The sequence below is a fragment of the Panthera pardus genome, unplaced genomic scaffold, assembly GCF_024362965.1.
Source record: "Panthera pardus isolate Hobbes unplaced genomic scaffold, ASM2436296v1 HiC_scaffold_26, whole genome shotgun sequence".
NCBI classification, from domain to species: Eukaryota; Metazoa; Chordata; class Mammalia; order Carnivora; family Felidae; genus Panthera; species Panthera pardus.
In genome coordinates, this window is record NW_026526832.1 from 273,415 (window position 1) to 301,147 (window position 27,733).

At 40.0% G+C, this 27,733-nt stretch overlaps 1 protein-coding gene across 1 annotated transcript in view; it reads left to right on the top strand.

The window, feature by feature from the left end:
* Positions 1 to 27,733, top strand: part of DNAH6 (dynein axonemal heavy chain 6) — a 241,924-nt gene that overhangs the window by 15,063 nt on the left and 199,128 nt on the right. Inside the window, exons 2-4 of the mRNA XM_053890890.1 lie at positions 14,428 to 14,660; positions 21,571 to 21,747; positions 25,201 to 25,457. Coding sequence (XP_053746865.1) covers positions 14,428 to 14,660; positions 21,571 to 21,747; positions 25,201 to 25,457 — 667 coding nt within the window. The remainder of the gene's footprint in view (positions 1 to 14,427; positions 14,661 to 21,570; positions 21,748 to 25,200; positions 25,458 to 27,733) is intronic.

Here is a 27,733-nt window from a genome sequence, read left to right on the forward strand (position 1 = left end):
TAGATTGGTAGTTACCTAGGGCTGGAGGGAATGGGAAGAATAGAAGATGACAGCTAAAGGGCATAGGGTTTCTTTTTTGAGGTGTTTGAAAATGTTCTAGAATCGGGGTTCAGTCTGTTAAGCATCTGATTCTTGATTGCGACTCAGGTCATGAGCTCAAGGTTTGTGAGTTCAAGCCCTATATCAGGCTCTGTGCTGACAGCACGGAGCCTGCTTGGGATTCTCCGTCTCCCTCTCTCTCTGCCCTCTCCTGCCCATGCTCTTCCTTTCTCTCTCTCTCTCTCACTTTCTCTCTCTCTCTCTCAAAAATAAGTAAATAAACATTTAGAAAAAGAAAGTATTCTAGAATTCACCAGTGATTGTTGCACAATCCTGTAACTATACTAAAAACCACTGAATTGTACACTTTAAATTGATTGTATATGAATGACGGGTTAAAGATGTTACTTTAAAAGAAGACAGTGCAGACATACAAAGATGTGCACAGAAAAATAAGAACTGGTCTGGATGCCCAAAGAGAGGAATACTAGGCAGTAACAAATGACCACAAACTTAGTGGCTTAAAAACAACCCAGATTTATTCTCTTACTGTTCTGGAGGTCAGCAGTCTGAAATCAAGGTGTTGGCAGTGCTGCGTCCCTCGTGGAGGCTGGGAGAGAGGACCCTTTAATTTTCTAGCATCCCCAGGCCACCCCCATTCCTTGGCTCATGACCCTTTCTCTCATCTTCAAAGTGTACCACACCCACCTCTGTTTCCTTACTTCCTTAGCACTTCTCTCTCTAACTCTGACTCTCCTGCCTCCCTCTTGTAAGGACCCCTGTGATTACATTGGGGGTGATCTAGGATACGTTCCCCCATCTCAAGATCCTTAATCACATCTGCAAAGCACATTTAGGCATATCATGAACCACCAAACTGTTTTTCAAAGTGACTGTGCCTTTTGGGTTTCCCACCAGCAAGGTGTGAGAGTTGTAGTTCCAGCCATGTTTTCAGCATCATACTCTGCTCCATTGCTTCCTGTGGTGGGCATACTTTCCCACATGGCATGGTTTGGCCTTTTCTTCCCTGACAGTAGAACTCTAATTTGGGGGGGGGGGGGAGGGTGGACAATATGTCTAGCTTTAGGTAACGGATTATGATAGTTCCAAGCCATTTATGACAATCCTTTCCCTACCTTCTCAGCCTCTCTTTCAGCTATATGTAACCTCTGGACCCTGTTCTGGCCAATGAGACTTAAAGATTTTATCTAACACAGAACCTTCTGGGAGAGCTTTTGCTTTTCTACTATAAGGAGACAAATCTGTCCCTTGACTCTTATTACTTCCTTATTTCTGTCTTGAATGTGAACATGATGGCTGAGACTGTAACTCTATTGCCATCATAATGAAAAGGCCAAGAGAATCATAGAAACACACAATATCAGTGACCCCCAATGATCCTGTTTAATTAAGCAACTCTTGAGGTGGTGTTCTTTTACCTGCTATTAAACACAACCCTAACTGATACAGCCGCTTCTCACTAATGTGTGGAAGACAAATGCTGTTAGTTAATACACAGAATTTTCCTTTCTTTCCCTTCATCTTTGTTTTGTGGCCCAATATTTGTCTTTCAGATATATTCCTTTAGAATTTATTTTGGGGAGGACCAAATCTCCAATTTGGAAAGGGAGGACCCCATTGTGAGAGATAATGAAAAGTTTAGTGTATTCTGGGTCTGCCAAAACCATCCCATGTTCAATGAAATTTCATGTATCTACCTTCATGAGTTGTGCAATCCTTATTTTATTTTATTATTTTTTTAATGTTTACTTATTTTTGAGAGAGAGACAGAGACAGAGACAGAGGTCGAGAGGGGAAGGGCCAGAGAGAGAGGGAGACATAGAATCCTAAGCAAGCTCCAGGCTGTCAGCACAGAGCCCGATGCAGGGCTCGAACTCATGAACCACAAGATCTGACCTGAGCCAAAGTTGGACGCTTAACCAACTGAGCCACCCAGGTGCCCCTGTGATCCTTATTTTAAACAGGGAAACCAAGATGACTTGGAAACTTTCTGTATGTAAAGTATGGATTAAAAAAACAGAGATGTGAAAAAAGGCAGTGCCATTCACGAGGCCCACCAGGACAAGTTGGTTGCAAGTGACAGAAAATCTATTCAAACTTAGGCTTTTTAAAAGTGGTGTCGGACTTTTTATTGATTCATACAACCAAAGTTTGGAAAAGCAAAAATAGCCTTAGAAATAATGGATCTTGGCATGAAAAGTCACTGGGTCTCTAGACTTGGAGTCTGTTTTCCATTTCTATGTGGCCAACTGTGGCCTTCCCTTTCCAGAGGGGAATATGGCCTCCAGGAACTCCAGGCTCATATTCTAATAGCACCACGGCTAGAGAAGAAGAGAAGATTCTCTCACTCAGGTCCACTCTTTGAAATCCAAGAGAAAGACTCTGATCATCTCAACTCATATGCTTACCTCTCAATTTGTTTTTCCTATTTGAATGTTTTGGTTTCTGTCTTTTGTGTGAGAGATCTTCCATGAATTGTCTAGCAATCCTGAGCCCTTATTTTTGAAAGGAAGGGTCTAAAAACATGATGGGAGGGGGGGCCTGGGTGGCTCAGTCAGTTAAGCATCTGCCTTCTGATTTCAGCTCAGGTCATGATCTCATGGTTTGTGAGTTTGAGCCCTGCATTGGGCTCTGCACTGACAGTGTGAAGTCAGCTTGGGATTCTCTCTCCCTCTGTGTACCTCCCCTGCTTGCTCTCTTTCTCTCAAAATAAATAAACATTTTTTAAAAGTTTGAAATGTCACCTCATTAACCTAACAAAGGAAACCTTTATGGCCCTTATCACTTAGGAAGTTCTAAAGGTTTTAGGAGCTCTGTTCCAGAAACAGTGGATGAAGACCAACTATATTATTTCTGATTATAAATCATAATATCACAACTGTATAGAGACAATATATGTACACAGATTGAAACTATCCATATGGACTACACACCATATGTAATTTTTAGCAAAATTGGATAACACTGTGCATTATATTCTGAAACATTTTTACTTAAGTATTGAGTACATTTGCCCATGTCATGTCAATACTTACAGCTCTCCTTTATTGCTTCAGTTGATTATACCGATTAAATGTATACTGTAGTTTGGATATTATATTTTATTTAAATGTAGCTTTTATAAAAATCTGTGTGCCCTTGATCAAATATTTTTTATAGTAGATTTCTAAAAGGGAAATTGTCCCCAAAGGGTATGTATGACTTTAAAAAGTCAACAACTTCTAGGGACACCTGGGTGGCTCAGTCGGTTAAGCATCTGACTTCGGCTCAGGTCGTGATCTCGCGGCCCATGAGTTCGAGCCCCATGTCAGGCTCTGTGCTGACAGCTCAGAGCCTGGAACCTGTTTCAGATTCTGTGTCTCCTTCTCTCTCTGACACTCCCCCATTCATGCTCTGTCTCTCTCTGTCTCAAAAATAAACATTAAAAAAATTTTTTTTTTTAAATCAACAACTTCTGTAAATTTTTCTCCAAAACGTTGTGCCAATTTGAACTCCTTGGTCAAGAATCTTGGCCAGGCCTGGGTAATTTAAATTCCTGGAGTTAAGAGTTACAGAGTTAAAGAGTGAGGCGCCTGGCTGGCTCAGTTGGTGGAGAGTGGGACTCTTGATTTTTGGGTTGTGATTCAAGCCCCACGTTGGGTATAGAAATTACTTAAAATCTTAAAAAAAAAAAAAAAAAAAAAAAAAGGTTAAAGGGTTATCCTTATAGATGCCAGAATATCCAATTACTATGCAAGTGAGACAAATGGCCTAAGAGGAAGCTGGGATGGATGGCTTTGGTAGACACAATGGCTTCAGGCCTGAAGATAGATAAAGGGGTAGCTTAGTCAGCTCAGGCTGCTGTAGCAAAATAACTTAGTCTTAAACAATAGACAGTTATTTTTCATGGTTCTGGGGGGGCAGGAAAGTCCAAGATCAAAGTGCTGGCCCATTGTGTTTCTAGTGAGAACTCACTTTCTGCCTTGCAGAGGTCAACATTCTGTCTTTATAGTGGGGTTTGGGGGGGTGGGGGTGGGGCATGGGGGGAGATGGAGAGAGAGAGAGAGAAACCAAGCTCTCTGGTGATTCCTGAAAACCACACTTTTATGATCTCATCTTAACCTAACCACCTCCTGAAGGCCCCACTTCCAAATACCATCACATTGGGGGTTAGAGCTTCAACATACGAATTTTATGGGGACACAAACATTCAGTCTATAACAGGGGTGATATGCCAAGATTAAATATTCAGAAATAAATAAATAGATAAGTAAATGAATAAATATTCAAAGGAGAACTGATTTGGGACTGAGCCAGGACTGGCTGCTTATTCGGGTTTTTTTTTATTTTAAGGACAATAGTCAAGCACTCCCTGCCAGGGCATATGGGCATCTGTCCTGAGGTTAGGCATGGGGAACTAAGGCCACACTGAGAAGGACAGGGAATGGGTGTCATTAAGCTGAGCTTGGAGACAAAGTCAGGAGGACAGTGAACAGGCTGAGATCAGAGGCAGCAGGAAAGGTTTGGTGGGTTCCCTGGTGGTGTGGGATTTTTTACCTTAATACCCAGAGCTTGTTGTCTCCCCGCTCTGAAGAATGAAGAGGTGGACACAAAATAAAATGAACAGCAGGCAACAGTTTTTCAGAGTATAAGATTAGAAAGTAAGAACAGTATGGAAGCTCTCTTTAGAGAGAGAGGGCATTCGGAAGTGAATGCCCACAGACTGTAGGCAAGGGTCCTTGTTTTATAAGGTTCTGGTTGGCGCCCCCTTCTGTTCCCCCTTGTTCCTTCTCAGGTTCTGCCCTCATTGGCTGGACAACTCTAGGTGCTGCGTTGTCCGTTCCTGATTGGCTTGATAAATGATGTGGTCTAGGGGAAGGGGGTGAGAGGGGCAGGAATCTGACTCCAGTGAAAGCACAGGCCCCAACCCCCTCAGCCTAGGACTCCCATGATGGTCTCTCTGAGCTCAGGACATCATCAGTGGTCACATGTGAATGACCTGAGGCCCTGGGACCATCAGCATTGATTTGTCTGCTGGATACAGAGTCTCTATTATTCACCATTTAACAAAGATCCTGATTAATAACCTGATTTTCAGGAAGAAAAGAGAGTCATGAATAGAATTTCTAGGTAAAGGAAGGTCATTTTCCTTCTATGTTCATTATGTGCTGCCACATCTAGGATCTCACTGACAGTTCTGAGAGCCATTTTTAGTGTAGAATTACTAGGAGTTCTGCAAAAATATCACATATAGATTAAGGGAACTAGAAGGTTGGGAGGGAGGGATTCAAAGAAGGAAGATTAAAGGGAGAACTTTTCTCAAACATTTTAAGAGATCAAATGTTTAAGAGATTATGGGGGCAGTTTGCAAAACCATCAAGAAAGTAGATTTTGTCATCTACTAAAAACGAATTTTCTGACAATTAGAGCTTTCCTACCGTGGCATAGAAGTCATACATTTCCCGTCCATGGAACTTATGAAAAATGAGAACCCTACTTTTTGGACACCATTCCTGCCTTGAGTATCCAGTGCATCTATTGGATACCCATTCTGTTCTCTATAATAGCACTGCTCAGGTTTAATATGCAATGAACCACCTGGGAATTATTAAACTGCAGACTGACTCAGGAGGTCTGGGGAAGGACCTGAGATTCTGCATATCTAACCAGCTCCAATGCAGCAATGCTGATGCTGCTGGTCTGTGGATCACACCTTGAATTGCAAGGCCTTGTTGGAGGCTCTCAGACTTAGCTGTACATTGGAACCACCTGGGGAAGGGGCACCTGGAAAAAGAGTAGTGATGCCGGAGTCTCTCGCTCAGAGAGTTTAATTAGCATGGAATGTGGCCTGGACATCAGAATTTTTCAAAGCTCACCAAATGGTCTTGATACACAGCTAAGTTTAAGGACCACTGCTCTTGGCCTTTCAAAATCACTCAACACTGGCTCAGAGATTACTTCTGCAAAGATCTTTAATTGAAATTATCTGGGGTCACTCATGCGTAGTTAACCCAGGATCAACATTTGGGAGGAAAACTGTGTAGTAATTATTAATTTCCAATAACTTGTGGGACATTAGACCACAGAATGCCTCAAGTCCCTTCTGAATCTAAGGTAAGAAACTATTGCCCAGATTCAAACTCTGTGATTCAAAACCTCCTGTGGCAGTACATTCATTTGGCCACAAGGTGGTGATAAAGTAACAAAATATATCATAACCAACCTCTCAGAAAGCTGGGCTGACTGTGGCCTATGCTTGCCAGCATGTCGTTTCCAACTCTGAGGGGCCTTAGGTCAGACTCCTTTGAGAATCGAACAGCTATCGACAAATGTTCACCCACAGACATGAATGAATACAGTTTTAAGCAGTTCACAGACCCTGAAATTAAACTTCAGCTGAGGTTAAAGATGAGTTACACCCCACCCCTCCCCTCTGCTTCACTTCACCTCTCTGAATAAATTTACATGGAGTTTCTACCACTCCCACCTCCATCCATGTCAGCAACTGACCTCCTGCTTCAGAGAGAAAATAGAAGAAATCAGACCCAAATCCATCAATTCACCGAACCCATTCCCACTTTCCTTCCGTCTGCTTGGAATGGGATGCCTTTTCTTTTTACCAAAGGCTAAATCCCCCACGAGGATTCCTCGCCCTGGCCTCTGCCATGTTCATGGATCCTTCACCCTATGCTCATATTTTCTTGTGCTAATTTAAAAATAACTCCTTTTTCTCAATACAAAAGCAGTATGTAGTTTTTTATTTTTAAATATACAGAAAAGCACAGGGCATAACAGAAAATACCCATAAATCTCATAAACCTGTATGTTTTTATTCCATATAGTTGCTGAGTTTTTATACATCCTGTGCTTATAAAAACGTGATCATGTTATACAAACTGTTTTATGAGCTGACTATTTAATGTAATTTAACATCTTTCCATCTTCATACATTTTCACTGGCAGATATAGTTCTTAACCAAACATGCTAATTTGATTCATCTGTAGGGATTTTTAAGCATATGTTTGTGTGGGGTTTTTTTGATCACTTAACAAATGTCTCTTTATATTTTTATTATTTTTTTAAATATAATTTATTGTCAAACTGGTTTTCATACAACACCCAATGCTGACCCCAACAAGTGCCCTCCTTAATGCCCATCACCCATTTCCCCCTCTCCCCCTGCCTCAGTTTATTCTCTGTATTTAAGAGTCCCTTGTGGTTTGCCTCCCTCCCTCTCTGTTTGTAACTATTTTTTTCCCCTTCCCTTTCCCTATGGTCTTCTGTTAAGTTTCTCAAGATCCACATATGAGTGAAAACATATGATATCTGTCCTTCTCTGTCTGACTTATTTCACTCAGCATAATACCTTCCAGTTCCATCCACGTTGCTGCAAATGGCATGATTTCATTCTTTCTCACTGCCAAGTAGTATTCCATTATATATATAAACCACATCTTCTTTATCCATTCATCCGTTGATGGACATTTAGGTTCTTTCCATAATTTGACTATTGTTGAAAGTGCTTTAAGCATATATTTGGATGCCAATTACAAAGATTCTTATTTACCAGGCCTGGTGTGAAGCCTTTAAATCTGTATATTTAGAAAGCCTTGCTTATGCTTTTGAAGTGTAACACTAGGAATATAATTTTTAATTCAATTTTATTGAGTTATAATTTACATACAATAAAATGCACACATTCTAAGATTTACAGTTCAATGAGTTTTGACAAGCTTATACACCTCTGCAACCACCAAAATAACCAAGATATAAAACATTTCCATCACACCAAAAATTTTCCTTGTTCCCCTTACCAATCTTCCAGACCCCAGTCCTAGCTCCAAGCAACAATGGATCTACTTCCTGTCACTATTGATTAGATTTGTCTTTCCTAGAGATTTAATGTGATTATAATTAGACGATAGGTGTTCTTTTGTGTCTGGCTTATTTATTCAACCGGTGTTGCGTGCACCAACAGTTTGTTCCTTTCTATTGGTGAGTGGTATTCCAAAGTATGGATGTGCCAAAATTTGCCTATCTACTCAGCTGTTGGTGGGCATTTGAGTTGTTTTTTCCAGGCTTTGGCTGTTATGAATAAAGCTGCTAGGAACGCTCATGTAGAAGCCTTTCATTTCTTTTGGTAAGTACCTAGGAATTGAATGCCTGGGGCATGTGGTGACTGTATTCCCAGTTACTTGGCAATGTACTGGCTGTATGCCCTTGGGAGAGCAACTTTATTTCTCTGAACCTTAGTTGTAAAATGGGATTATCAACCCAGAATTTTAAGCCCAGGATTCTCTACTATAGGCTATTAGGGAATATTTGGAACAATAAAAACAAGTTGGCAAGCTGGCTTTTTATAAGCTCAGAAAATTAGGATGATAATATGTTTTTATGAGTAGACATAACTGTAATTTAGCAGCAAAAGCATTACTGAATAGCTAGAGGTTTGATATTAGGATAAAACTAAGCAGGGAGGGACATGTTAAGGATGATAACATGAGCAAACTAGCTGAATGTGAAATTAGAATTGTGACTACAGACCCAATGATGATCCTTGGAAAGACACATGGCCTCTGGCTCTCAAACTCTCCCCACCCCTTGTCATGCTGTCCACCTCCTTATAAGAAGGCCTGTCTCTTTCCACACCAGCAGTTTCTCACTGTGAACTCAAGGCTGTGTTTGCTGTGTACAGCAATGTTCTTCCATACAGACATGTTTGTCTAAACTTTCACAGGACCACCAACCAGGTCTTCAAGTGAATAAAACAACTTATCCAGAACTTTTTTTTTTTTTTTTTAATATTTATTTTTGAGAGAGAGAGAGAGACAGAGAGACAGAGAGAGAGAAAGACAGAGTGCAAGCAGGGGAGGAGCAGAGAGAAGGAGACACAGAATCCGAAGCAGGCTCCAGGCTCCAAGCTGTCGGCACAGAGCCCGGTGTGGGCCTGAACTCAAGGACCGCAAGATCACGACCTGAGCTGAAGTCGGATGCCCAACCTACTGAGCCACCCATGCACCCCTTTATCCAGAACCTCTATGCTGCGTTCCGCACTCCCCAAAGGTCTCTCAGAAACCAGATAGTATATCTGGGATATATTCCTATCTCTCTTGAATCTCTAGGCTGACTTACCAACCAGTCTCATGCCCAGCTCACTAACAGGACTCTCCTTGCTTCTTTGGTACCATCACTTGTTGTCATCTGGTCTTTAGACTTTCAGCCTGGACCTTTCAGAGCTACCTGGCCCCTAACTTACTGCTTATTTGGAAAATCTTCAAAACAGACTTGTTACTGTGTATAAAGCACCACCATTTGTCTGAATTTTTTTTACATGTGTTTGACCTAAAAATTCTAAATCTGAAAGATAGATTGTTTGGTTTATATAAGAAGTCTGTCTCGAGTTCAAATCTATAGAGAAATTAGTTTTATACTGGGAGATTTTATGAGGTTGTGGAAAACATCCTGACTTTAAAGCCAAAGGCATCTTGCTCCTTCGTAGGCTTGGTGAGCAGCGGTTCGAAAGCAGGGGAGATCAAGAGCACTCTGTCCAGATCCAGGGACCCATCTCAGCACCTGCCTGCTACCCGTGTTCTACTTTTATTTCTTTAAATTACCACGGTCCTCAGTGATGCAGATTGCCTTCTACTTCTGGTTTCATCTCATCGTTGTTTCAACACTGGAGGGTTCCCTCATTTCTGTAATCTCAGCCGTGCAGTTAAAATAATGTGCCTTGGAGTTTTATCCAAATACATAGGTGTTTCGGGAATTTTTCAGAATGTAGTCCTCCGTGCACATCCAGCAGCAGAATTCCCTGATTCAACATTCTTGCTCTAGAATCTTAAAGAAATTTAACTATTTGGGTTGATAGATCTGGATTTGTCTCTCAGCTCTGCCAATTATTACCTCTAGAGTGATTTGGGTAAAACATGTAATCTTTTTAAACCTCAATTTCCCTCTTGGTGGAGTAGGTACAATAATACCTTTAAAATAATATAAAGCTATTCCAATGATTAGTGTAATGGTGATAAGTACTTCACAAAGGGCCCAGCACATAAATCTTAACTGAATGTTCAATAAATTTTAAGCATTTTTATTTTTACTGTTAAAGATGTGACCTTTTGTATCCTAGGTCGTAAACCTTTCATAGCCTAGTTCTTTAGCTATGAAATGAAAATTTCACGTTTGTTGGAATTATTTGAGAGAACGAATGCAAAGCACCCAATATAGTACCTGGCACATAGAGAGCACCCAATAAAGAGTAACAATTATTATTATTTATAGTAACTATGAAAAAATCAACGGGATAAACATAACACTCTTGTCTGCACTACTTTAGTAAATATTTAGTTGATAATGAAGATGATATCTTACCACATTAAAAAATAAGCTTGGAGAGATTTGATAAGTAGCTTCTAATATAGCAATACCTTTATTAAACTCTGTCAATGCCTTCTACCCCTCACTCCCCTTGGCTCTTGGAATGCTCAGTTGCATAAGGCAACATTAGAATACAATCACCTTCATCTGCTTAAAAAACAACAACAACAACAACAAAAACCATTCTGGGACTGAAAGCAATGGCCTTTATCCCCGCTATGTAAATTTTGAAAGGAACAGATTAAAATATTCACTGCACATCTGAGGTGAAATTTATAGATGTGTCTAACACTGGATATTATTCTAATTTTGTTTCAATGTTTAGGGTTGGCTTTAAATTTCTTTTATTACTAATTTATATAAGTTATTATATTTTATTGGCTCTGATTAGCTTTGTGTGTATCTTTTATCTCTGGGGAAATTCGTATTTATGTCCACATTTGAGGTTTTTTTGAATTGTTTCTAAACTGAAGTTACTCCCTTGTTGTTTCCAGCACCTAATTAGGGATTAGGAGACCGATATTCTAGTTTTGTCTCTGCCATGACTAGCTGCCTAACTTGGAGTAAATCACTTGCTCTCTCTCTGGGTCTCAGTTCTCTTATTAATCAATGGGGGAGCTGGATTAAGTGATCTGTAATCTCCATTCCAGCTCTATGGATATGTGATTCTCTGTCTTGTAGGTGATGTCCTACTTAAAATACCTACCTGAATATGTTAAGATTGAGAAAATGCAGGTCGCACGATATGTCAAGCACTTCATATATAGGCTTGGTATTCAAGGCAAGAAACAAATATCAAGGTAAAAAAGAGGGACCAAAAAGCACAAAAAAGACAACAGATTCCAGCAGCGATTACGTCATTTTGGAGGGGAGGTTGAAAAGCAGGACTCTGCCAACTGGATTAACATTTGCTCAAGGCAGATGAAAGGGCTGCTTCTCCTGATCACTAACTGGGATAAGGCATCTTCGGTAAGCAACCTGGATTGGGTTTCGGTGGGGTCGCCTCCACAAAGCATTAGCAGCAATCGTTTGGGGACTTAATTAGGTTGGGTCCAAATGCCAGAACAAGATCCAGAGTCTGCTTTGGTAGATAGAGCACCGGACCAAGTAATACGGACTCGTGCTAGGCCTGACACTAGGTTACGTTCCAGGTGGAAAAGAACAGTTGAGATCGTGGAGTTTGAGGGAAAGAAGTGCTCACATTCCTTGCCTCTTAGAACACTCCTGGGAGGAGGTTGGTGGGTCGGACAGAGGTGCTGGATGGTCGCTACCAATCTCCCTTTGAGAGCGGGACTTGAACTCTCTATACAACACACCTCCCTCTTTGGAGATTCTTGATTCTTTTAACTAGAGAAAATTAGATTAAAGGACCGTCAAGTCAGTCTCGAGTGCCTCACGAAGGGAAACAGACAAGAGATTCCGGCAAGAGGGAGGGAGCAAACACAGCTAACCACCTGCTTTGGCTGCCCTGCCTACCCGCCTAGACAGCGGTCAGTTCCGGGTGCGGAGGCGGGACCGCGCTCTCTCCACCGTCGTGTGCGCACTCTCCACCAATCAGCGGCGTAGAAATGTTCCGAAGACACTGATTGGCTCAACTGCTTGGCGCGCTCAGGGACTTAGAGCTGCAGTTGGCTGAGGCGTTGCCGTGGCGACAGTCGCGCACAGGCGCATTGCACACCGGTATGGCTGCTAAGCAACAGCAAACATTCCGGGGTACTGTCAACTTTCTGCTACCAGACCTGGATTTGCTGTCTCTGGAGACCCTCGGCGGCGGCGGCTGTGGCTGCTCTAGACTGACTTGGTGAGTCCAGAGGAATCCCGCTGTGGGGCTGGGCTCCGACTTCTAAGCCAGAGACAGCTTGGCTTTCTGAGCACACAAGGAAAGGCTGAGAGAGGCAGAGAAAGTCCGTGGAAAGGCATTTAGTGGTCATTTGCTACCTACCTATCATTTTAGAGGAGTAGAACGTGAGGAATAGAGATATCAGGAGACTTGTCCGAGATCTCACACGGAGTGGTCAAATCCAAACCTGCGCTACTCAATGTGGTAGCCACTAGCCACATGTGGCGAGTCGGAGCTGAGGTCTGCTCTAAATGTGAAGTACACACTGGATTTCGAAGACGTGGTAACAATCGATGAAATAAGACATTGATAAGTTTTATATCGATTACATGTTGAAATGAGAATATTTTGGATATGTTAAATAAAGCACATTATTAAAATTAATTTCACTCATTCCTTTTTTGGGTAGTTTTTTTTTTTTTTAATATGGCTACTTGAAAATTTTAAATTGTGTAGGAGGATTTGATTGGCCAGCACAGATCTAGATTGAAACATAAACCTGCTGACACCTGTTTCAAGACCTTATATACTATTGATGGTGTTTGGGGGGTGATGGTGGGGTATGGAGCCGATGGCCAAGAAAGAATTCTTGAAGATGTCTCTGGTCCAAAAAGGTGATTTTATTAAAGCATGGGGACAGGACCCATGGGCAAAAGGAGCTGCACTGGGGTTGTGAAGAGTGACTGATTGTATATCTTCAGGCTGAAAGGGGGTTAGGGACAGTGTAAGTCTCTAAGGAATTTTGGAAGCAAGGTTTCCAGGACCTTGAGGGGCTAGCTGTTGTTAGGAAAAAGTCATTTATTACTGTTTAATAAAACCTCAGTCATGAGACCCTTCAGATTTATATCAGGGGCCATATGCTTGGAGTATAATCGCCAACATATACTTGGGGGTTAAAGATAAAGGAGGTTTGCAAAGGAATTTTTATGTGTTTAAGGAAATTCACAGGTTCCTAGTGGGTCAGGATAATGTTAAGCCAAGATTCCCTTTTGCCCCTACCAAAGTGTCATCTTTGAGGCAGCTGAGCTCCTAGAGAAAGGTCACTCTGCCTGTTTTAAGGACTCGTCAATGGGCAGTAAGGGAATTTAATTTATCATTTGCCTTAGTTTCCCACATCACCGTGGCAAGCACTTAAACCCCCTTACATCTTGATGGAGGTGATATTAGGGCTCCAGGAAATGGAATCTAACTAAGGTTTCTGGAGACGGGGCTATGGATAAGATTGCCTTTTTCTTGCAGTTTACTAAGTTATCTGTAAACTGAAGGAGACTCACGTCCTGCATGACTGTGATCTCTATCAGTCAACCATTTGTTTTCTTTCCTTCCCTTTGTTCTCAGGCATCGAGGAGTGTCCAGGGAATCACATGTATCCCACCTGGGGGAGCAGGGTGCTGTTAGCTTGTACTTTGCTCTCAGCTTGTCTTATGCTCCCTCATCACTATGGTATTATTTTGAAGGAAAGTATCTGCACCCATCTGGTGGGGTGGCCATGAGTGGTTGTGAGGATGCAAGACCATTACCAAGGGCTCCTAGTTCTAGTGTTCTAGGACCTTGCTACTCAAAGTGTATGGATCAGAATGTGCAGTTTAACCATTTCCTCAGGAGATTCTCATGCATATAAAAGCCCCAGGAGCACTGTTTTAGGATTTAGTCCACAGCTCTTCCCCCCACCCCCACCCCACCCCACCCCCTCCCCCCCCACCCCCCGCCTTTGGTTTTTTTTATTTTGCTTTTTGAGTACCTAGGCTCTATTTCTCGGATTGCCTGGATTAGAGCTACCTGCATTTTGAGCAAGCTCCCCAGGAGATATTTTGCATATTCAAGCATGAAAAACATCGATCTCCGTACTAATTGCATTTCTTTTCATCCTTCAAAATCTAGACCAGTACAGTCCCCAAATCAGAGACATCTGCAGCAGCAGCATCACCCAGGAACTTGTTAGAAATGCAAATTCCTGGATCCCACCCCAGCTACAGGGCTTCTCGAAGGCCAGGCGTTTTCATTTCTCTGATTCAAGTTCTCAGTTGGGAGGAATGGGTAACTTTGTGGGTTTTCTTTGGGGAGTGAGCAAATCGCTCCCCCTGGTTCTTAAGTCACTTCTACTGGACCCACTTCCCCAGTTATTTTGCTCTACTTTTCATTTTTCTTTTCCTGACCCTACTCTTTCCAGGAGTGAGGATGGCATTCCACACCTCAGCGAAAGATGCCAAACTGAAAAATACTGAAAAGCAGGTGGAAAACCCTACCCTTGAAAGACTGAACAATATACAAAAAAAGGGAAGACTGAGTTTTATAGTACCCACAGAAAATGAATCTGACACACAATTCCTGACGTTTAGGCACAGCACAAAAGCTCAAGAGAGAACAAGAAAACGACAGCAGCCCATAAAACTAGAGCCTCTGGTAAGTTCGAAAACCAGCATTTTAGCCACTTTGGCTCCAGAGGAAGTTGCAAAATTGCTTTGGAGGGGATGGAAGTCATTTCTAGACTCTTAATTAACAAGAAAGGAATTAAAGCCTAAAAGTTAAGACTTGTTTATGAAGTCGTAAACCCTGTAAACATCTATTCAAAAAAAATTAAGTTCCAGGTAACTGTTCAAGGTGAGGGGATACAGTGGTGAACAAAGTTTTGTAGCAGATAAATCCTCTCTAGGATAATGTGCAATACAGATACTTAACTACATAAGTTGCAAGGCTCTGTTAGACATTAGGGTACCATTTAATACTGGTACCTTCAGGAAGAGTAATATACATAGTTATATACATATATCATTTTATTACTTGTAAAATAAATGCCTCGTATCCTGAAAATTTTTGTGCATGTCTGAAAATACTTAATTTTAAGAATCGATTTATGCCCTTGAATAATTCTAAATCCATGTAAAGGAGCAATGAAAGTACACAGAATAAAAAGTGAAAGTTATCACTCCCACCCTCTGACATTAACTACTTACTGTTGTTAATGGCTGCCCTTCAGGCTGTTTATATGTTTATTTAAATGTGTGTGTTTGTGTGTGTATAAACATATATCTTTAATATAAGATTATACCATACATACTGATCTTCAGAGTGCTTATTTCACTTAAACATACAGAAAATTTTCTATTCCATGCATAATGAGTTATCTTTTCTAAAAGCAGCACTGTATTTTGTTGCACAGATGTGCCATAATATAGTATTCAGTAACTGGTGGATTTAGTATGAAACTTTTTACCTTTATTTCTCTATAATATATTTACTTTCACTTGGCAAAAGTGTATCATTAACCCTTGGTGATTAAAGTTATTCTATTTGTCTTCAGGGCAATTAATTCTTGTACATTAAATGTTTATTATGTACCTACTATGCACCAGGCATTGGGCTATACGCTGGGAATATAGCAATGAACAAAGCAGATAAGATGCCTGTTGACATTCTAGTAACCTTAAATAAATAGACGAGCAATTTCATGTAATGATAGCTGTTATGAGGAAAATAATACAGGTGGAAACAAAGGGCAGGCTACTTTAGATTGTGTGACTACAAAGGTCTCCTTAAGGAGATGTCATCTGAACAAGTCTATAGCCTGGATCACCTACCAGACATGTGAATGAACAAGCCATTAGATGACTCCAGTCCCCAGCCTTTGAGCTGCCTCAGCTGATGCTCTGATGGAGCAAAGGCAAGCTGTCTCCAGTGAGTTCTGCCTAAATTGTAGATTTTTGAGCAAAATAAATGGAGGTGTTTCTGAAGTCACTAAGTTTGAAGCTGTTTGTAATGTACTAACAGATGACTAGAACAATATAACTAATACATGAATATGGTAATTCATACAGTACTAAAAGTAATAAGGAATAATGTGAAAAATACCTGAATTTCCATCAAGCAGAGAGAAAGTAGCTTTGCCTTCTTCAAGTGACTGATTTCATGTGTATGGGTATCTGTAGTTTAGTTTGTTTATATAGAGTTCATACTATGGTTTGTTCTCTTTATGATTGCTACCCCTTCTCTCCTCCCCCCCTTTCCTCCCCTGCCTTTCTCCCTTCCCCTTGTTTTCCTCTTCTCCTCCCTCTCCCCCTCGCCCCCTTCCTCCTCTCTCTGCCTTCCTCTCTCCTGCCCGCCCTTCCCTGTTTTAGTCTTCTTTCATATCTTTTCCTTACTTGTAATTCTCCAGTCTCCAACCCCCTTGTCTATATCTAAGGTTTTCAACAGTCTAGTGTGTATCCCTCTTGCCTTTCTCCATGCTCAGTTTTATACAAATGGATGAACACACACAAAATACGTATTTAGGCTTTTGGATATTTGTTTTACAACATAAACATAAATGTTGCTACATGTTGCTTTTTGTACCTAAATAGACATTGTAGGACTTCCTCCAAGTCAGATGATATTTATAGAACACATTCTTTTTAATGGTTGCCTATCCTATTAAAGTGTCCAATTGCATGAATATTCCATAATTGATTAAATCATCCTCTTTGGGACATTTATTTTACAAATATTTATACTGGTACAGCAAAATCATTTTATTATCCATCTGTACCGGTGCCTATATTCTTGTGGGATAAAGCTCCATGATTAGTACTGTTGGGTTGAATGGAAAAAATGTACATACTTTTGATTCACACACATTTTACTTGAGGTTCTCAAACCAGCACGCATGTGCTGCCTAAATTAAATTTCACTTTCACCTTTCCGAGGTTTTCCTGTAATATCTTCCAGCCTTTTGCTGTCTGAATGGGGTGGCTGAAGCTGCACCCTCACACCGGCTGCTGCTAATCCTCTCTGTGGGATTAGTATTGAGGGTCCTGTTCTTCTTATCTGAATTGCAGCATTCACTTTGTATTGGACTTCATTTTCTCTCCACTGACCACTGCTTTATACTCATATGTTGACAGGCAGCATTTCCCCACATTTTCTTCTTTATTTTTGTAATTTCACATTTAAAACTTTCATTCACATAAACTTTTATTTATTTATTTTTTAATTTTTTTTTTAACGTTTATTTATTTTTGAGACAGAGAGAGACAGAGCATGAACAGGGGAGGGGCAGAGAGAGAGGGAGACACAGAATCGGAAGCAGGCTCCAGGCTCTGAGCCATCAGCCCAAAGCCTGACGCGGGGCTCAAACTCACGGACCCTGAGATCGTGACCTGGGCTGAAGTCGGACGCTTAACCGACTGAGCCACCCAGGCGCCCCTCACATAAACTTTTAAATCTGGTGTAAGGAGGGGCACCTGGGTGGCTCAGTCGGTTAACCCTCTGACTTCAGCTCGGGTCATGGTCTCACAGTCCATGGGTTTGAGCCCCACCTCAAGCTTTCTGCTGACAGCTCAGAGCCTGGAGCCTGTTTCGGACTCTGTGTTTCCCTCTCTCTGACCCTCCCCCGTTCATGCTCTGTCTCTCTCTGTCTCAGAAATAAGTAAACATTACAAAATAAATAAATAAATCTGGTGTGAGGAAAGGGACTAACATTTTCTTCGAAACGTTTTGCTAGCACCACGTTTTTCCCACCAAATTAAAACACCACCTTTATAGTGTATAAACTTCTCACTATATCACGTATAAAATAGCGAGATCTGTTTACAGATCTTGATTCTTTTCTCTACTGATCTAACCACACTGTTTTGATTACAATGAGCATGTTTTGGTAAGTGGAAGGCAACTGGTTCCTCGCCATTCTTATTTTTTATATATTCTCTGTTTTAGATGGTTATCCTTCCATATAAACTTTAAAATTCATCCTTCTTAGATAAGTAATTCATTTAAAAGTGTACAGAAGCGGGGTGCCTGGGTGGCTCAGTCGGTTAGGCTTCCGACTTCAGCTCAGGTTAGATCTCACGGTCCGTGGGTTCAAGCCCCGCCTCAAGCTTTCTGTTGACAGCTCAGTGCCTGGAGCCTGCTTTGGATTCTTTGTCTCCCTCTCTCTCTGCCCCTCCCCTGCTCATGCTCTGTCTCTCTCTGTCTCAAAAATAAAAACATTTAAAAAATTTTTTTTAAAAGTGTACAGAAGTTACACAGTTAAAGTCTGTTTTCTACCACTGTCCCTCATCCATTCAGCTTCCTACTCTAGAGGCAATCAATGGTAAGAGTGTGTTGTGTATGCTTTCAGAGATGTGTTATGCTGTCTAAGCCTAAAGCTAGCATAATAAACAAACTTTGCTGCCCCTTACTTGCTTCATTTAATACATAACTTGGAGATCATTTCATATCTGTCCCAAAGTTCTTTTATATCAATTTGCTTTATAGCTCATAATGTACCATATGAATGTACCATAGTGTATTTAGTAAGCCCCAAATTTATAGATTAGGTTTTTAAAATAGAATTTTATGACAACAGTGTTACAGTGAATAATCTTGTGCATATGCCATCTCCTACACTTGAGATTCCATCTGTAGGCAGATGTCCTAGAAATGGAGTCGCCAACTCAAAACATATGTACGTTTGTAATTTTGGTTAGTAAATGTTGCTTCAGTAATACAAGAAAAATGCTGTCTCAGAGTAGCTTTAATTTAAGTTTCTTCTTGAAAAAGGTTGAATGTCTTTTCATATGTTTAGGAATTATTTTTCTCTCTGTGAATATATGGATCTTCATGTCTTATTTTCTAATGGGGCAGTTGGTGTTTTTCTCATTGATTTGCCTGAGTTCTTCTTATATTAGGAAATAAGCCCCTTATCTGTGATAAGCATTATAAAAATTTTCAAGTTTTGTTTTAATTCCTAATTGTTATGTAATTGAGTTTCTGTCTTCTGAGTTTTATGTGATACTTAGGCCCTACACTTAGCAAGATTGTAAAAATAAAATTATTTAGTGATGTCTTAGATACTTCTCTTTAAAAATTACTTTAAGATTATTTTATTTTACATTTAAATCTTTGATCTATTCACAGTTTTTCCCAGTGTAATTAATGAGAGGATCCAACTTTGTCCCTACTAGCTTTACAGTTATTTCATTATTATGTATGATTGAGGTTTGCTTCTGATTTTGCTAAATAGTTAAGTTTTCCTCTGTTTCTATTTTATTATTATGAAAATTTCAAATATATAAAATGCTACAAAGAGGGATATAATAAACAAGTGTGTGTATCCCAAATTAATAATGTTGTTTGCTTAGTTTGATTCAATATTTTTCTTTATTTTGTCTTTTCCTTTATTTATTTATTTTGAGAGAGACAGAGATAGAGCAAGTGGGAGAGGGGCAGAGAGAGAGAGAGAGAGAGAGAGAATCCCAACAGGTTTCACAGTACCAGTGAAACTGTGACATCAAGACCTGAGCTGAAACCAAGAGTTGGCTTGATTGAGCCACCTAGGTGGCCCTGATTCAATATCTATTTTTAAAGGAATGTTATAAATACATTTCAAATACCTTTTGTATCCCATTTTAGTCTCAATGCCCTCTTCCCTCTTTCAATGCCTCTTTTATAGTAATAGATTATCACTATTAGGGTTTGTGTGAATCTATCTAACTTTTTGTATTTTTGCCACTTTATTTGAAAAAATCAATTTCTCCCAACATTTTACTATAAAAAGTTCCAAATGCACAGAAAAGTTGAAAGAATAGTAAAACGAATATTTATACACCATCCACCTAGATTCAAAGTTATTAGTGTTTTGCCATATTTGCTTTCTTTCTCTCTGTGTATGCTTGTTACTTTGTTATTTAAAAGTAAATTGTAAGGGACTTCTTTAAGCTGAAATCAAAGGGTACTAGTTAGTAACAGGAAAATATGACAGTATAAAACTCACTGGTAAAGGTGAATACATAGTAAAATTCAGAATAATCTAATGTAAAGGTGGTGGATTAATCTCTTATTTATAAAGCTAGTTGAAGGCTAAAAGACAAGAGTAGTAAAAATTACTATAACTGCAATACTTTGTTATGAATGCACAAGATAAAAAGATACAAACTGTGATATTAAATGTTGATGGGGGTTCCCTTTTCTCCACATTCTCGCCAACATTTGTTTATTATCTTTTTGATCATAGCCATTCTGACAAGTGTGAGGTGATATTTCATTGTGGTTTTGATTTGCACTTCTCTAATGATTAGTGATGTTGAGCATCTTTTCATATACTTTCTGGCCATCTCCATGTCTTTGGGGAAAAAATGTCTATACAGATCCTCTTTCCACCTTTTAATTGGATTGTTTTGATTTTGCTATTGAGTGGTATGAGTTCTTTATAGATTTTGGTACTTAACCCCCTATCACCGTATAATTTGCACATATTTTCTCCCACTTGGTAGATTGCCTTTTCATTTTGTTTATGGTTTCATTTGCTGTGCAGAAGCTTTTCTCCCCTTCTTACCTTGTGATTCTGGTCTGTGTTGATTTTCCACATTGATATAGAAGAGATCCTCCTGCCCCCATCTCTATAGTCTTTTCCTTTCTACAGTGAGTGGCTCAAGAGGGATTTTTAACCAAAACCAAATGTTATTTACACATACCTGAAAATTTAACAGCTGTTTCCTATGCTTACTCTCAAGCTTTTCTTTCTCGCTCCAGTTGTAAGAGATTAGCTATCATGCTAAAGTCATTTTGCTTAGAGCAGCACCTGGGTTGCTCAGTGGGTTGCGCATCCAACTCTTGGTTTCAGCTCAGGCCATAATCTCACAGTTTTGTGGGCTCGAGCCCCATATCAGTTCTGTGCTGGCAGCAAGGAGCCTGATTGGGGTATTCTCTTTCTTCCTCTCTCTCTTTCTGCCTATCCCCCGCTCACACTCTCTCTCTCATAATAAATAAATAAACTTTAAAAATAAATAAATAAATAAATAAATAATGCTTAGAAGCCTAAAGCCATTGTGGTGAATTCCTTGCTTTAGTGTATTATGTTGAATGCTAGATTTTATTGCCTTAATCTGAAATTAGATTAGCCTAATATAATGCCACAATTTCTTTTATTTTTTGCCACAATTTCTTTTAGATCTCCAACCAATTATGGCTATGGGAATTGATTAATGACTTTGGGGTACAGTGCGAGAATTGTACAGTCCTTCCCACAATGACTGTTTTAGTGGATGGTGGGATTTGTAATGCACAATTACTGAGTATGCGATCTCATGCCTCTGAGCCTTTCTGTCACAACCTTACCCATAGAAGTATTCATTGGTAATTAAAGGACAGAATTAATAGAAACCAAATAGAAAAGTCTTAGTCTTGTAATAGACCATGGTCAGACCATGGTGAAAGCCACCACAATGATTGTGACTTGGTTAGAAAGTTACTCCAGGAAGATCAATTTCCAACAGGAGTAGAGTCCAAAGTTCATGTTGTAAGAATAAGACAAGTTCTGGTTAACACTGAAAAAATTAACATGTCTCTTTATTCCCCAAAGCCAGTGCTAAAAGTCTACCAAGATCATAAGAGGCCAGAATACATATATGAACAGAACCGATTTCAGTTAATCTCTTCTGGAATCATAAAACCTCCAGGAAGCACTGAAGAAAGAAGTTCTACCAAATTATCTGTTCAGTTTCTTGAGCCTCAGTATACTGTGAGGAAGAAAAAACAGGTATGCTATTAAAGTACTTAATTAATCCTTTCAATTTAGTTTTAGTTTCCTATAACATTGCTAACATGCTTTTAACTCATAAGAACAGTTGCAAAATTTTTCTCTATCAGGTTGCACAATGGATTTGGGAAATACAGTACTTCTCAGTTCTTACTCAAGGAAAATTTGGACAGTAGAGGAAAATCATAAAGGAAAACTTCCAGCATCTATATGGTGTCCCCTAATCTTCTCTTACATATTAAAAGAAGACATAATAGTGTTTTGAATTTTATTTTACCTTTTATGAAATTTTCATCATTATTACCCAAAATGACAATCTTTTGAATACCTTGGTGAAAGGCAATAAAACAGAAACTGAACCAGCTAGAAAGACAATTTTTGTAATTGGTGAGTTGTAGAGTGGGAAGGTACCTTGCAAGGAGTCCTTGAATAGTAGCTCTGGGAGAAACCAACAGAGCATGGCTTTCTATAAATACCTGCAGATAATTAAACAAAGGAATAGAAGTGGGAAAAAATGTGGACACACTCACAGTAAAAATGCCAACAGACCCGAGAATTCTCTGAGCTTTTTATTGAGAGGATCCTTCTAGACTTGTTGAACATTTCAGTGTCAGTTATGTTTCAGGCTTTGGGCTAGAGTGGTAGAAAGGAAGAGATCAAGACAGCCTTCATCCTCAAGGATTTCAGAATCTTTGGGTGGGTACGTGGACAAGTGAATGCTCCAGCTCAGGGGGTTGTGATAAAAACTCTGGTTGGTCATTTAAGCTACAAAATCCTGGAGAACTGAACAGGAGGGAAAGCTTGCACCTGGTGGTGAGAGGGATGGTCAGTGGAGGAAAAGCTACCATAGGGAATGGCACTAATAAGCTTGGAAGAGTGAATGGAAAGTTAGTAAGGCAGAGGAGGTGGGAGAGTGGTGGGCTTGAGAAGCCGGCTGGAAGAGGCTCACTGTGGGTGTCGGTGAGATCACCCTGAAAGAATATCACATGATTAGTTATATAAAATTATAAACCCTCAACTAATTTGGTTTCTGTGAAGTAGGAAAGGAGAACAGGCTATCTTAAGTAGAGCCAAGAAAGAACTGATTGCCCATAAGTTAGTTTATTTGGTATAAAGTGGGCATCATGACCTTGAATTTAAAGAAGAAGAATGAAATTGTGCACATCTAGGATGAAGGGAGGAGGATGAAAGGGGATGTTAAATTGTGTGTTATGCGTGGTTGTAGCTGTAACTAAGTGAAGAATTCAAATAAGAGCCAGGGGTTGAAGGGAAAATATGGAAGAGAGGAAATATTCCATATAAAATGAGAAGGTATTATTCTGATAAGAGGGTCATTTTGGTGGTGGGAGGGGGGGATGGGTATTGATTTCTCAGAAGGAGCTTAGAATGGAAATGCACCAGTGAGGATTCCCTGAGAGATAAAAGAAGGCAGTTGGAGGCGTTGCTTCTAGTAATTAAGGAAGATTGCCTTATCAAATTGGACTAAACATCCATCATGGAGAACACTACAAGTGTTCTACACTTTATGAATAAATGCTTCTTTTGTTCCCTTTCCCCCACAAAATCTGAACTTATGTGGCTACTTAAATTGAATCACATTTTCACATTGAGCTACATAATTGGAAATAAGTATGCAGCTGAAAACATATAGGCCTATTGTTGAAGAAATCTTGTACTTAGAAGGCAGTAAAACTTCTTGAAGGATATAATAAAGAAAATACATGCATTTTCTGTAAAATATTGATACTCCACTCTCATAAAAATATTAAAGTTGACTATAGCCCTTGTTGAAACATTGGGACAAGGCAATGTGTATTTTCTCCTTGGGCCTTTTGTTGTTGTTGTTAGAGAGAGTGAGAGTGAGAGAGCACATGCATGTGGGAGGGAGAGAGCGAGAGGGAGAGAGAATCCCAGGCTGATGCTCAGAGCAGAGCCCACCATGGGGCTCAATCCCTCAACCCTGGGATCATGACCAGAGCTGAAATCAAGGGTTAAAGCTCAAGGACTGAGCCAGGCAGGTGCCCCTGGCCTATTCTTTTACATAAGAAAACAGTGTGGTTGCTGCTGTCTCTGGCCAATAAGTGAAAGAAGCACATTTTATCTTTTGAATTCAAAGATGTATTTCCTTCAGCTCTAAACTTTCCAGGATTTTCATCTCAAACTCCTATTCAACAGGGTATATTTAATCAAGAGATGGAAAATGATGACATCTGTGAATGCAAACGTTCTGAAGACGTTGTTCCGTAGAGCTTGTGGTAATCAATCTCTCGGAGAAATGGCAGCCTCTGTTAGTTATGCTAACAGGCAATAAAGATATCATTTATATATTTGCATCGGCTATTCAACAAAGCAGGTCTGCGATGGGGATTCTTGTGTCTTAGTGCCAGTTGCCCCTCCACTGTCAGAGAGACAAGGTGATGACAGTTACCACCCTCCCCCACAGGAGGAGAGGGTGTGTGTGATGCTGCCCCAAGGTTTGTTGTGGAGGAACAAAGGAGTGTGAGCGGCACTGAGAGTACAGACAGGGGAGCTGGGGGGTTAGAACAAAGCTCAAGTGTGTGAACATGGTGGGGACTTAGCCTTGATGCTCCAGTGGTGGTCTGCAGTATCCGCAGGTTAGAAATGCAGGATCACAGGCTCCACCCCAGATTTGACAGAAGCTGCAATTTAACAGGACACCTAGATAATTCACACTCACATTTAAATGTGAGAAACACTGGTCTACAGAACTGGCAATTATGAATTTGTAACATGTATACGTCTCCAAGGGTATTATTACATAGTGATCCCCCAATGCTCAGTGTAACCACCCCTTACATTTACTCAAAAGTATTTTATTATGAGCTATGATGACAGCTGTCTAAGAATTCACACACTGAAAAGCATTAAGGTTGTCAGAACTAGGTGAGGAGGTTAAGGGGAGAGGCCACGGTCAAGATAGACACTAAACAAATGAGCAGGAAAAGTGGACTCCCAAGAACACCAGAGAAGTAGTGGCATTTTGATGTAATAAACACTTGACTTAAAGGAAAGAAGGCATCAGTGAGAGCTGATGTTGGGGGTTTGGGAAAGGGGATGGACACCTGGATAAGGAGTACTTGGAAGGAATATATCACTCCTTACAATAGTTTGAAGTTTTTCAGTTCAAAAATGATTGGGGCGCGTGGGTGGCTTAGCCGGAGTGCCACATAGGCTGAAAGCTGAACATGAAGCCTGCCTAGGATTCTCTCTCTCTTTTCCTCCCTCCCTCTGTCCCTCCCCTAAGTGCATGTTCTGTCTCTCAAGTTAAAAAAAAAAATTTTTTTTTAATACTTGCCTTTGAGCACTAGACATCTCAGGAACTTCAGTAATTAGTGCTTGAGGTTAATATTTTATCATGTTTTTTTAGTCATGTCTTTTGGTTTTGTTTTGCAAAAACTCATCATTTTAAAAATTGGCTTTGTTTTGATCCAGCAGCCCTCAGCTGAGATGTTCTCTCCCTCTCCTCCTAAACTGTCACGTACCAGTATTGGAAGAAGAGGTCTCTATGGGACCAGTTCCTCAGCGTACCCTAAGTACTTTTTCCATGATCGGGAAGAAGTCGTTAAAGCCAACGTTCGTAATCCTTTGCAAATCATTAAAATAATACGTGAAAATGAACACCTCGGATTTCTTTATATGATCCCTACAGTGCCAAGGTCTTCCACTGAATATGATACATATAATCTCAAGTGAGTTCTCTTTTATGAAGCAATGTATTAAACAGTAAAAGCTTCAAATAAGATCGCAAATGTTATCCATAATTGATTGGGTATAAATGGTAAATATAAAATATAATTTTGGTTATCATCCAATGACAAATGAATCGTAATCACAATAATTTTATTATTTCCCTTTAGCTTTCTTTTACTTATAGACAACATTTTATAGAGTAGCACACTTTTGTGCCTCTTCTATGTGTGTATTATGTAATGCCATATATTTTTAATCAGTATTACAAAGATAATTTTGATATCTTGTGATTGCTGAGAAAAGAAGGCAATGCGTAAAAAGTACGTGCATGATTTGTGTTACATGTTCTTTCAACTTTCCTTAGTAGAGTAGGAATAAGGATTTTTTTTTTAAATAAAAGGAGCTTGATAACTTAAGGTATTTATATAGATTAATAACACAAATACATTCACATAGACTGTCTATTATTTCTAAGCACACATTTGTTGTTAAAATAATTAGACGAGTTGTACAAATGCGGGTCTGTGAATTGCTTTAAAGTTCAGCACAACAGGTAGCAGAACTTAAAGTTGATACTGGCTTTCCTCCATTGTTGTTTGGTTGAGTTGACAATTGTTGTTGAGACGGTCTTTCCTGGTAGCTGATAGTAGTTTAGCTTTACCACCAAGTTCTTGGAGCTACCTTCCCATTCTCTGCTGTGTAGGAAGATAAAAGGAACTCCTAGGAATTATCTTCTTCTCCCTTACTCAGCCCTGTAGTTTTGACTGAGTCGGGTAACACTGAAGACAGCACTCCTTCTAGGATTGAGAGGGAGAGAAGAATAACATTTTTAAATGATAGATTTATTATAAATCCTGAAAGAGCTTAATTAGAATGAGATATAATTTATAGAAAGAACAAATATGCCTATAAAAATCCAATCATTCAACAAAATGTATTGAGCACCCAACTCTATAGCATGAACTGTTCTAGGTGCTAGAGAGATGTTAGTGAGCCACCCAGATCAAAATTGCTGTCCTCGTGGAGCTTGCATCTTAGTAGAGGGAGACAGTAACAAACACAACATCTGAGTAAATTACAGAGAATGCTGGACGGTGATAAGTTTTACAAAAAAACTAGAGCAGAGCGAAGGAGATTAGGAGTTCTGGGGAAGAAGTTGTGAATTAGCTGGGATGGTCAGGGTAGGCCTCATTGACAAGCGGCTATTTGAATAAGGACTGGAAGGAGAAGGAGTCAATGATGTACTGACAGAGAGAAGAAAGAAGCATTCCAGACTGCAGAAAAGTGAATACAAATGCCCCAAGGCAGGAGCATACCTGGCATGTTCAAGAAGCAAAGACTGTAGGAGAGTGAATGAGAGCTAGAAAACAGACCATGAAGGGCCTTGACAGTCATCCTATGAACATTAAGTTTTACTTTGAGAAAAGTGGAGACCCATGGATAGACTTCAAGCAGAGAAGTGTCATGATCTGAGTTACATTTTGAAAGGGACTGCTCTGGTTGCTGTGTAGAGAATACTTCTTCTTGCTTCTCAAAAGCAAGAGTTGAAAAGGAAGACCAATTAGAAGGCTGTAGTAATTCAGGTGAGAGATGAACCAGGGGGAGGTGATGAGAAGTGGGTCGAATTCTGGAAATAAGTTGAAGGTCAAGCCAACAGGATGTTTTTATGGGCTGTATGCAAGGTGGAAAACCAGAGAGGAGTCCTGGATGACTTTAATGATCCAGTTGACTGGGCTCAAGAGGAAGATTAGAGTTCCTTGTATCTGAGACACAGAAAACTGAATGGAACAGATTTATTGGGGAAAAAAAAAGAGTTTGGGTTTGGACCTACTAATTTGGGGATGCCAAAGATATGAAAGAAGTGAGGTGATAGATGAAAGGAGAATTGGGGTCTAGTGAGGTTTTTTTTTTTTTCTTTTTTAAGATGGGAGAATTAATATAGAATAGAATTTAAAGACCTTTGATGTAAAAGAAAATAATCCCTTTAATAGTATTGTCATTCCCACCACTGCCTTACTACTTTTTAAAATTTTTTTAAAATGTGTATTTATTTTTGAAAACGAGAGACAGAGCACAAGTGGCAGAGGGACAGAAAGAGAGGGAGACACAGAATCTGAAGCAGGCTCCAGGCTCTGAGCTCTCAGCACAGAGCCAACGCGGGCCTCGAACCCACGAACTGTGAGATCATGACCTGAGCCAAAGTTGGACACTTAACTGACTGAGCCACCCAGGCGCCCCACGCCTCCAAATCTTGATTTCAGCTCAGGTCATGATC